This window comes from Homarus americanus, unplaced genomic scaffold (genome assembly GCF_018991925.1).
Source record: "Homarus americanus isolate GMGI-L3 unplaced genomic scaffold, GMGI_Hamer_2.0 scaffold5589, whole genome shotgun sequence".
Classification (NCBI taxonomy): domain Eukaryota; kingdom Metazoa; phylum Arthropoda; class Malacostraca; order Decapoda; family Nephropidae; genus Homarus; species Homarus americanus.
Window position 1 is genome coordinate 951,396 of NW_024736650.1, and position 12,222 is coordinate 963,617.

Genomic DNA, 12,222 nt, shown 5'->3' on the forward strand with positions numbered 1-12,222 from the left:
AGTAAGTGGAATCAGGGATTTTCCAACCCCTGCCAACCTGACAGACCTCCATTCTTTTTTGGGTCTGGTCAATCAGCTGGCTGAATTCACACCTGACATCTCCGCTGCAGCCCAGCCGTTACGCCCCCTGCTGAGCCCCAGGAGGACATTCCTGTGGACCCCAGATCATCAAGAAGCCTTCCAGCGAATCAAGCAGGCCCTCTTGAGTCCACCTGTCCTCGCCTGATACGACCCAGCCCTACCCATCGTCCTCCAGACTGACGCCTCCAGACTCTACGGCGTTGGTTACGCCCTTCTGTAGGACCATGGCGGTGGACAACTCCGCTTAATTCAGTGTGGATCCCGGTTCCTGACCGACGCTGAGACCCGATATGCCACGATTGAGCTGGAAATGTTGGCTGTTGTCTGGGCGATGGCGAAGTGCCGTTTCTACCTGATAGGACTTCAGCACTTCACCCTCTTCACGGATCATCGCCCTCTTATACCTATAATCAATCACTACTCTTTGGGTGCAGTAGAGAATCCTCGCCTTCAACGTCTGAAAGAGAAGCTCTCGCCTTATCTCTTCACGGCTGTGTGGCGTGCGGGTAAGCTGTTGTGCATCCCGGATGCCCTGTCCCACGCCCCTGTCAGTCGCCCCACCCCAGAGGACGAGATGTTGTGTTCTACAGCTGCTGCATCCCTCAAGTCAGTAGTTTCATTGAAGGCTGTCTTCACATCAGAAAAGTCTACAGCACCGGATGCAGACAAGACCCTTGAAGATCTCCGCACCGCAGCCCGGGCCGACCCTTCCTACAACCGGCTCGTCGACTGTGTCTCTCGGGGATTTCCATCTAACCGATACGACCTTCATGAATCGCTACTACCATACTGGAAAATACGCGAGGACCTCTATTGTGACGGAGACCTCGTCTTGTATGGTCCACGAGTAGTCATTCCTGCTGCCCTACGCCGCCGTACCTTGACCCACCTTCACGACAGCCATCGAGGAGTGGAGGCCACCAAGCGACGGGCGAAGCAGACTGTATTTTGGCCCGGAATCGACGCGGACATTGCAAGTACCGTCCGTGCCTGTGAACCATGCCAGATTCTGCAACCTAGCCAGCAACAGGAACCTTTAATGTGCGACGACAACCCTTCAAGACCCTTCGAGTCTGTGTCGGCCGATTTCTTTGCAGTTGCAGGGAAGTCCTTCCTCGTAATTGCCGACCGACTGTCTGGATGGCCTGTTGTCGTCCCCTGTGGTAGTGATACAACGGCTACTGCTACCATCCGGAGCTTCAGGCATTACTTCAGAAAAGTTGTTGTTCCCCTCCGCCTCAGGACTGATGGAGGACCCCAGTTCACCAGCCACGAGTTCCGGGACTTCATGGACCGTTGGGGAGTCCGTCATGTCGTGACCTCGCCCCACTACCCCCAGGCGAATGGACACGCTGAAGCCGCAGTCAAGACTGTGAAACACCTGATCCTTAAGGTGTCACCCTCAGGAAATATCGACTGCGAGGACTTCGATCGAGGTTTCTTGGAGTAACGCAACACCCCGAACTTCACCGGACGCTCCCCAGCCCAGGTCCTATACGGACATCATCTCAGGTCTTGTGTTCCTGCCCACCCGAAGTCTTTTTCTCAAGAGTGGCAGGCCAAGACTGAGGAATGTGACCGCCATGCAGCAGAACGAGCCGCAAATGTCGCTGCTCGGTACGACTGTCATGCCCGCTCCCTTCCCAGGTTGAGTATCGGCCAGCAGGTCAGGATTCAAGATCCGGTATCTCACCACTGGGACAAGGTTGGGGTTGTTATGGGTATTGGCCGGTCCAGGGACTACCAAGTGCGTCTTCCTAGTGGTAGAGTATGGTGGAGGAACCGTCGTTTCCTCCGACCTGTGGAGCTGCCGAGTGTTGACCCTTCCCCAGTTGAGTCCCCTAATGTTGATGTCTCTAAAGTAAATCCATTCCCACCTTGTGTTTCTGCCCCAGTACTCCGCAGGTCCGAGCGACTCAGAAACAAAAGGTCCGCTCAAGATGAAACTATGAGCGTATAGGGGGGAGGGAGGTGTATGATATTGACACAAAGTAGTACCTTCAGCTGTGTATTATTATATTACTCTTATATTTCTCCATTAATTATGTATAGTAAAGTATTACAGAACATGTATTAATTCTATGTAATATTCCATTTATTGTGCATCATATTATGTATATAAATTATCATATTTATACATTATGTATTCAGCTTGTGAATGCTGGCATCTGTACATCCCAGCGCGCAGTAATACATAGAGAGAGTGAAGACAGCCAGCCCTTGTGGTGGAAAACGAGCTCCTGGGTCCTTCTGTATATATCTCCCGTACGAGAATAGAACCTACTTTTAAGACAACAAGTGTTTGTGTATACCCTCAGTAGTATAGAACATTTTGTCGGTATCCAAGACACACGTCAGATACGTGACATATTATCCGCCTAACTAATAACTCTCTTGGGACACCCGTAACATTATTCAGACTGATAAACGATCTATAATAATTTCAAATTTAATAATAGTCCCTTAACTTCATGAATCGCATCATTATTAATTCGGCAAGCTACATTCAATATCGTATAGGCCTCACCAGCCAGGAATCGAACCCTCGACCTACTGGGTGGGACTAGGGAATGCTATAGACCAAGCCACAAGGACACTAAAAGCAGTCCTAGACTGTTATATTTCACACAAAGCCTGTTCATCGAGCTGATGGCGCCGTGAACCTCATTGGGAACTGCCCGTGCCTCGTATGTGGTGTCAGTAGCATTTTACCGAATCCAGCTGGTGAGGTCGTTGATTATATGTTCAAAGTCCGAGTGTTATATGGACTAAAATGAAGTATATATATGATACCTCGTGTTTCATACCAGCTGGATTCGGTAAAATGCTACTGACACCACATACGAGGCATGGGCAGTTCCCAATGAGGTTCACGGCGCCATCAGCTCGATGAACAGGCTTTGTGTGAAATATAACAGAGTCTAGGACTGCTTTTAGTGTCCTTGTGGGTTGGTCGGTAACGTTCCCTAGTCCCACGCAGTAGGTCGAGGGTTCGAGTCCTGGCTGGTGAGGTTATTGAATATATATATATATATATATATATATATATATATATATATATATATATATATATATATATATATATATATATATATATATATATATATATATATATATATATATATATATATATAAGAAAATAAGGATTCTGCAATAGGCCGGTTGGCCTGTGCATGGCAGCTCCTGTCGAGAGTTACTATCACTCTCTATCATCCATGAATCTATCTAGCCTCCTTTTAAAACTTTCCAGCGTTCCAGCACTTACTACAAAGTTGCTAAGCTTGTTCCACTCGTCCACCACCCTATTTGTGAGCCAGTTCCTTCCTATCTCCCACCTAAACTTATCCAACTTAAATCCGTTGCTGCGAGTCCTATCCTGCTCGGATATTATAAGAACTTTATCTATATCGCCTTTATTGATTCCTTTCACCCGCTTAAATACTTCTATCATATCTCCCCGCACTCTTCGTCCTCCTAGGGAATGCAAGTTTAGTTTCTAAGTCCCGGAAGCATTTTCGTCATTGTTCGCTGCACCGACTCCAGTGAATTGATATCCATTCTATAAAAAGGGCACCAGAACTGAACCACATAAAATCGAGGTGCGGCCTGACTAACGCAAGATATAGATGCAATAAGACCTCTGCACTCTTATTACTTACACTTCTAGATATAAAACCTAATACTTTGTTTGCCTTATTTCGAACATTAATGCACTGTTTTCTAGGCCGTAGGTCCGGGCTTACAAGTACCCTTAAGTCTCTTTCACAAGTCGATCTCTCTAGGTTGATATTGTTAAGGCTGTATACATTGACAGTAATTGTTCTTCCAATATTAAGTACGCTGCACTTGCTGGTGTTGAATTTCATTTGACATTTTTTTTACCACTCCTGCAGTTCATTTAAATCCTCCTGTAGTGCATTTGCATCCTGCCCTGAATTAATCTGCCGCCCTATTTTGGTGTCATCCGCAAACTTGATTATGTCACTGCTGATCCCAGTATCTCGATCGTTTATGTAGATTATGAACAAGAGTGGGCCCAGTACTGACCCCTGGGGAACCCCACTGGTTACACAGTCCCACTCAGTATTAACACCATCTACGCTGACCCTCTGTGTTCTATTGGTGAGCCATGATTTCATCCAATTTAAAACTTTCCCTTCGATACCATGAGCCTTAACTTTTCTCAGAAGCCTCGGATGTGGTACTCTGTCAAACGCTTTGCTAAAGTCTAAGTATATAACATCGTAATTTTCGTCATTATTTTTTGAACAATATATATATATATATATATATATATATATATATATATATATATATATATATATATATATATATATATATATATATATATATATATATATATATATGTGTGTGTGTGTGTGTGTGTGCTAACACTTTCCTTTGCTTTCTGCTAGACACTGTTTACTGGACAAGTGGCACCGATTCCTTCAGCAAAGGAAATTGGGCATTTCTGATGACGGCCCAACCTGTGATGCCACTCCACTGGGCACCTGAGGAGGATTCTTCCTCTGATAGCCAACATAATCATCGCTGTGCAGGTGTTTCTTCCCACGGACTCACCAAGCACTGGTGTACCCAGCGTCTGCCTTACGTTTGCCACATACTGTCATAAGACCACCATCACGCTCATCTACGAAGCACGTCAGGCATAATTTTCATAACATTATCATATGTCTGTCTGTTCACATATCGTGCTATCTATAGTGCATATACACTGCTTTCCGACTAACAGCAGATTGTGTGAATAATATCATTACAACATAAATCATATGAAAATATAATTGGTAAATTACACTTAACTAATATATGGAATGGAATAGAAAACACCTCTGTTTGCTTGTACGTGGATTTTTATGTATTTTAACTACTATCATGCCTACTAACCAGTGACTTCTGTACGGTAAGTGAAACATCTTGCTTAATTGTGATTATAATATGTATCAATATATATGTTAATGTCTCTAAAAGCTTCCCAAGAAGGAGTGAACCCTTGGATATGCCTACCATGATTGTGATGTCAACCTGCCGTATCATCCACTGACAAATAAAGTATTTTTTTTTTTATATCATCATTTAACAATTATGGTGTCAGATTCTATTCTGTAAGCCTGTCATAACGTGAGTCTAACTGTAAGATTTACCCTTCGTATGTTTATCTGAAACACAAGTAGGGTACAGTACATAAAACTCAACTTGTAGGTCAGTATTTTTTTATGCACATCACGTGAAGCTGACAAGGTTCCAATACCATATATTGCTGTAATATTTTTTCCCCTTGTAAATTTTAAGGGAAAGTTTACTTTCCAAACAACTGGAAAATTCAAACTTTAAATCTAAAAATAATTGTATTTGTTTTCAGTACTTTGTAATCAAGGGATTTCGTGTAAATTTTAATATCTTCAACTAGGTGAGTCTACTGTGGCAAACCTTTGAATAATTCACGCCATTGAATATAATGATGAGTTTTGAAATATCATCAGCACAACATTAGTCTGCTGATGATATGCAAGCTTTAGTATGTACAGTATATACAGGATGTAACACTGAGGTAGCTGACAGTGTATTAGAAATTTTTACCTACGATGATTAAAACTGTTATATTATAAGGGTAAGATTATATATGTTTATCAGATGCCCATTCTATATTGGACAACTATTGTTTGCTTGTTTTCCTTCACTTGTTGTATAACTGCTTCATCATGACCATTACTCCCTCCTTATATGAGGTTTCATACACACAATGTGCAAATAAGTTCAATGTTCACTCATTCCTCCACGCTTAAATTTCTCTGAAGTAAATATATTATGCCCATTACTTCGCTGTTGCTTGTAAGATTGTATCTTCTCTCGCGGTACACCATTATTATTCTCCATATTCATCATCTTTTACACTTCAGCATCAAGTTTTACATCTATAATAACCTCAGTCCTTTTGTGTCTCGCTCTTCAGTGACAACTCCGAATCTTGCCTAAGTACTGTATCATAAATGCATCTTTTCTTCGTTCTATAATAACTTCAGGCTCTCAAAAACCTCCCACGAATGCTTGTCTAAAAGGGAAGTATTTTCTATCCATTCTTGATATTTATGTAACCAAGCTCCAGCATTTTCCCTGTGTACTGTAGTGTCTTCATTTTAGTTTACATTCTTAGTCAATGTGCTGCCTGTGCCTGTAACATTCACCTTTAGTCAATGTGCTGCCTGTATCTGTAACATTCATCGTCAGTCAATGTGCTGCCTGTGCCGATAACATTCATCGTTAGTCAATGTGCTGCCTGTGCCTGTAACAGTCATCGTTGGTCAATGTGCTGCCTGTGCCTGTAACATTCATCGTTAGTCAATGTGCTGTCTATGCCTGTAACATTCGTTGTTACTCAATGTGCTGCCTGTACCTGTAACATTCATCATTAGTCAATGTGCTTCCTGTGCCTGCAACATTCATCATTAGTCAATGTGCTGCCTGTGCCTGTAACATTCATCGTTAGTCAATGTGCTGTCTATGCCTGTAACATTCATTGTTACTCAATGTGCTGCCTGTAACATTCATCATTAGTCAATGTGCCGCCTGTATCTGTGACATCCGTCACCCCTATCATGCTTCAATCACCCCCCACCAGCAATGGTCAAATATTATAATTTTCACTGAAAATTTTCATGATTATTTTATATAAGTATGTATACTAGTATTTGTTTCATTATGTAAACTTTTTAGAATGTATTCTTATTTTTTATACAGTTATGAAAGACTGTAAGAAGCGGGTGTGAAGTATGAAAAGAATTATAAATTATATGTTGATGAAACAAGAATGTATTGGAACATAGTTTTGGTTTTGGCGGCACTCTCGGTAGCTAGGTTGAGGAGGATAGGAGGACCAAGCTTGTGTGGTGCATATTTATCTATTATTATCTGGGCAATCATGGATAATCATGGTGTTAACTAAAGTGTAATATGTTCATTATAGTCTAAAGAATATTATAGTGGTAAGAGAGCATTGTATTTGGTGGAGATAACATTATTCTGAGTGAATTGATTTGTGGCCTTTTGTATGCACATGAACGGGAGCACATATTTATTATATTTTGTTGTTAAATATATTTTATTGTAATTTTAAAGCTGTGTTTTGTTTAAACCAATTTTAATGGGAACAATGGTATTGAAATAAACACCTGTCAGGAGATTGTTAGCCAGAAATAAGGTTAGGGTCTGTGTTTAACATTTAATCTCTCTGTTAACAGAAGCTGTTATTTCAGAGTCTCATAAGGACATAAGAATGGAGGAAACTGCAGCGGGCCTATTGACCCATACTGGGTAGTCCCATTTACACCCAACCCCTATTGCTCATATATCCATCCAACCTATGTTTGAAGCCACCCAGCGTATTCGAGTTGATGATATTTGGTAACTTGTTCCACTCGTCCACAACTCTATTTCCAAACCAATGTTTACCTATTTCGCGCCTAAATCTAAATTTGTTTAATTTAAACCATTGTTACGAGTTTGCTCCTGGTTGGATAGTTTGAGTACCTTTGTAATGTCCCCTTTGTTGAGCCCTGACTTCCATTTATACACCTCTATCATATCGCCCCTCACTCTACGTCTCTCGAGGGAGTGCAAATTAAGATGCTCTAACCTGTCTCTGTACTCAAGGTTCCTAATGTCATTCTCCTCCGAATTCTTTCCAAGAATTCTATATCCATTCTGTAATACGGTGACCAGAATTGAACTGCATAATCCAAGTGAGGTTCTTACAAGCGCAAGATATAGTTTTAGGATGACCTCGCTAGTCTTGTAACTAACACTCCTTTGTATGAACCCAAGTACTTTATTAGCCTTGTTTCGAGCAAATACACATTGTTTACTTGGCATAAGATTCCTACTTATCATTACTCCTCAGTCTTTCTCGCAGTCGGATTTCTCAATAACATCGTTGTTCATCTGGTATCTGGTTTCCTTGTTTACATCTCCTATATTGAGTACTTTACATTTGTCCACATTGAATTTCATCTGCCATTTTTCAGACCTTTGGAATATTTTTTTAGATCTTCCTGTAGTTTTGCGGAGTCCTCATCAGATTTAATTACGCGCCCTATTTTAGCGTCATCAGCAAATTGACTTATGTTACTGTCTACACCGATATCTATGTCGCTTATGTATATAATAAATATTAATGGTCCAAGTACTGAGCCTTGGGGAACTCCACTAGTGACGTTGCTCCAATCGAATTTAGTGCCTTTAATGCCATGAGCCTCCACTTTTCTTATTAGCCTTACGTGGGGGACTCTGTCGAAGGCTTTGCTAAAGTCGAGATATACCACATCATAATTGTGCCCCTCGTCCACTGATTCGAAAACAAATGAAAATGTTAATTGATTAGTTAGACATGAGCTCCTGCCTATGAAGCCATGTTGGGAATCATTGATCAACCTGTCCTTCTCCAGGTGATTTCGAATAGAGTTGGAAATGATTGCTTCCAGTAATTTGCCTACAATTGATGCTAGACTGATTGAACGGTAGTTAGAGGATAGTGATCTATCTCCCTTCTTGAAAATCGGTAATACATTCGCTATCCTCCAGGATTCTGGTACTACACCTGTTTTTAAGGACATGTTAAACAACATTGCTAAGGGCATACTAAACTCTTCCTTACATTCCTTTAATACTCTGACAAATATCTCATTGGGACCTGGTGACTTATTAGGCTTTAGTTTGTCTATTTCCTTACCAACATCGTTACTAGTCACTACTATCTCGCTTAATCTATTTTCTTCACTATCTCTGTATAGAGTCGGTGCCTCGGGTATCATGTTTCAATTGTCGGTGGTGAAAACTGTTGAAAAATATTTATTCAGACTTTTGCTCATTTCTTTGTCGTTATCAGTTAGCTCGCCGGTATCTGACTGTATTGGTCCAATCTTTTCTCGTGTTTTCGTTTGATACATTTGATAGAATCGTTTGAGGTTTGACATCGCCTCCCTTGCTACCTCCAGTTCATTATTCCTCTTTACTTTTCTTATCTCGGACTTAAACCCTACCGGCCAATACCTTATAATAATCACGGAGGTAAAGTTCACCTCGATTAATTCTCCTACCTATAGCCTTCCTTTGTCCAATAATATTCTTTAAATAATTGTTTATCCATTTAGGGCCATTGTTGTCTCCTCTGATATAGTGGGTCTATGGGCTGACTTTACATCCTCAAGCGAGTCCAAGAGGGTGTGAAGGTTGTAACATGGGGGCCTGTGTCCAGGAGTGGATTCAGTTAAGTATACTGATTGTCCCAGTGTAACCAAGTGTTTGAAGGTTAGTTACTGTGCTCCCGTGTGGTGTGCTGGTGAATATTTCTGTAAACAAGTGAGTGTTAATACTTATATAAAAATTGTGAGGTTTGGTGATCACTGAAAAAATTGGAAACATGGCAGGAAATGTTGATAAATTTCAGGAAACCAATGATGCTCACTTTTTGTACCAGTGTAATAAGGAGGAACTAATTGAGGTGGCATCTAGATATGAAATTTCTCTGAGGTCATATATCAAGAGTGATATGCAAAGAGAGTTAATTGATGAATTGGTGTCTGTCATTATTGGAGGAAGTTGAAGGTGTTGGTAATTTCAGTGGTGTTTATTAACAGATAAGTGAAAGAGTGGCAATGGAAAAGTTAAAATTAGAATTTGAATTTAAGAAAATGCACTTACAGGCAGAAAAGGGGAAGATACAGGCAGATAAAGAGGTAGAACTCAGGAAATTAGAAGTACAGGAGAGGACAGGTATAAGGAGAGGAAATTGAGATAAAGATAATAGAGTATGTCATTTACCCGAGTTTGTGGAAGAAGAAACCGAGGACTTCTTTATTCAGTTTGAAAAAGTTGCAACTATTAAAGAATGGGACAAAAGTGACTGGGCAATATTGTTGCAGAGTAAATTTAAGGGTAAGGCCAGAGAGGCGTATGTGTCTCTGAGTGTGTCAGAGTCTGTGGATTATGGGACTGTTAAAGAAGCAGTGTTGAAGACGGTGGAAATGGATCCAGAAGTGAACAGGAGAAGGTTTAGGGACATTAAGAAAATGAGTGGACAAACTCATCTTGAAGTGGCTAGAGAATGTGGGATGAGATTTGATAGATGGTGTAAGTCTGAGGAAGTAAAGACTGTGGATAACATAAGACAGTTAGTCCTGTTGGAACATTTTAAAAGTCTTGTGCTCCCTGAGATTAAGTATGAAATAAGTAAGAATAGAGTGAAGAATTTGATGAATGCGGCTAGATTGGCTGACCAGTTAGCAATGGCACCCAAAATGTATAAGGAGGAGGTGTCACATAAACAAGGTGGAGTAAGGCATAGTAGAAGCCAGAATTATGACCGAAATCATAAGTATCAGAACTATTCAAATGTTAAGCAGCCTAGTCCAAATTTTTCTAAAGGAGGTCCACCTAACCAGGTGTCACAAAATACTGTAGGGAATAGATCACAAAGACAAACACAATATAAACATCCAAGACCTCAGTCCAATTATAACCCTTGTGTTAGTAGACAGGAGAAACCACCAATAAAATGTTTTGCATGTGGAGAAATTGGCCATGCTAAATATCAGTGTCAGAGTGGCCCAAAGTCTGCGGCATTAACTGTTGCGGGAAGGCTGTGGAATATTTGTAATGTAAGAGGTAACGAGTACAGTGTGAGTAAGCCAAAATCTGTGAATTTTGAGCTATTTATTACTGAAGGAAAGGTTGGGATTAAAGGTAGTCTTGAAAAGAAAATTATAATATTGAGAGATACTGGAGCAAATCAGAGTGTGATTTAAAAAATGTATTAGATGGGACAGATGAGTCTTTCTCTGGTGAGGAAGTGAATTTAAGAAGATTGGGGTCAGGGATGACTGTCCCATTACATAATGTAAATCTTGAGAGTGGATTTGTGAGTGGCATTGTAAAAGTTGGGGTAAGTGTTGAACTTCTCGTACCTGGAGTACAGATGTTATTGGGTAATGATTTGGCTGGTGACAAGGTGGTCCCAGAGCCTATTATGTGTGAAAATCCATTTGATGAAGAGGCTACTGTAGAGGTGAACCATGCTGTGAAAAATTAAGATGTGTTGGATGATTCAAAGAAGTGTAAACCTGATGGTGATATACAGTATAATGAAATTGTGTACCCAGTTTGTGTTGTGACCAGGGCAATGTCAAAGAGAATAGAAGAGTTTGATGATGATTTGGGAATAAGTGATATATTTGGTAAAGATGATGTTATGACAACAGATAATACAGTAGAGTTGAAAAATAATCAGTTGGAAAATAATACTGTAGAAGCCAAAATTGATGTACTACCAGATTTTGTTGTGGACAAGGAGGAATTAGTAAGGTTACAGAACAGCGATGAGAGTTTGAGGGAATGTTGGAGTGAAGCTAAGAGAAATGAGGGTGAGAGTGATGTATCAATTGGGTTTTATGTAAAAAGTGGTGTGGTAATGAGAAAGTGGAGGCCTGCTGATGTTCCAGCATCGGATCATTGGGAGGTTAGGAAGCAGATTGTTATTTCAAAGGAATATAGGGAACATGTTATTGCTTTATCCCATGATTCTTGTTTGTCTGGACATTTGGGAGTCAGAACATAAGAACATAAGAATGGAGGAAACTGCAGCGGGCCTATTGACCCAAACTGGGCAGTCCCGTTTATACCCAACCCCTATTGCTCATATAAGCATCCAACCTATGTTTGAAGCTATCAAGCGTATTCGAGTTAATGATGACATTTGGTAACTTGTTCCATTCATCCACTATTCTGTTTCCAAATCAGTGTTTACCTATTTCACGCCGAAATCTAAATTTGTCTAATTTAAAACCATTGTTACGAGTTCGCTCCTGGTTGGATAGTTTGAGTACCTTTGTAATGTCCCCTTTGTTTAACCCTGACTTCCATTTATACACCTCTATCATGTCGCCCCTCACTCTACGTCTCTCGAGGGAGTGCAAATTAAGATGCCTTAACCTGTCTCTGTATTCAAGGTTCCTAATGCCCGGGATTAGTCTTGCTAATGCCCGGGATTAGTCAGGAAGACAACTGACAGGCTACTAACTCATTTTTATTGGCCTAATATAAAGAAAATGTATCTGAATACTGTAAAACTTT

The 12,222-nt window shown here is 40.8% G+C and overlaps 1 protein-coding gene across 1 annotated transcript in view; it reads left to right on the forward strand.

Moving 5' to 3' along the window:
- Positions 1-7,214, forward strand: part of LOC121872262 — an 88,126-nt gene extending 80,912 nt beyond the window's left edge. Inside the window, exon 6 of the mRNA XM_042374928.1 lies at positions 4,497-7,214. Within this exon, the coding sequence (XP_042230862.1) occupies positions 4,497-4,714 (218 nt within the window). The 3' untranslated portion in view covers positions 4,715-7,214. The remainder of the gene's footprint in view (positions 1-4,496) is intronic.
- The last annotated feature ends 5,008 nt before the right edge of the window (positions 7,215-12,222 follow it).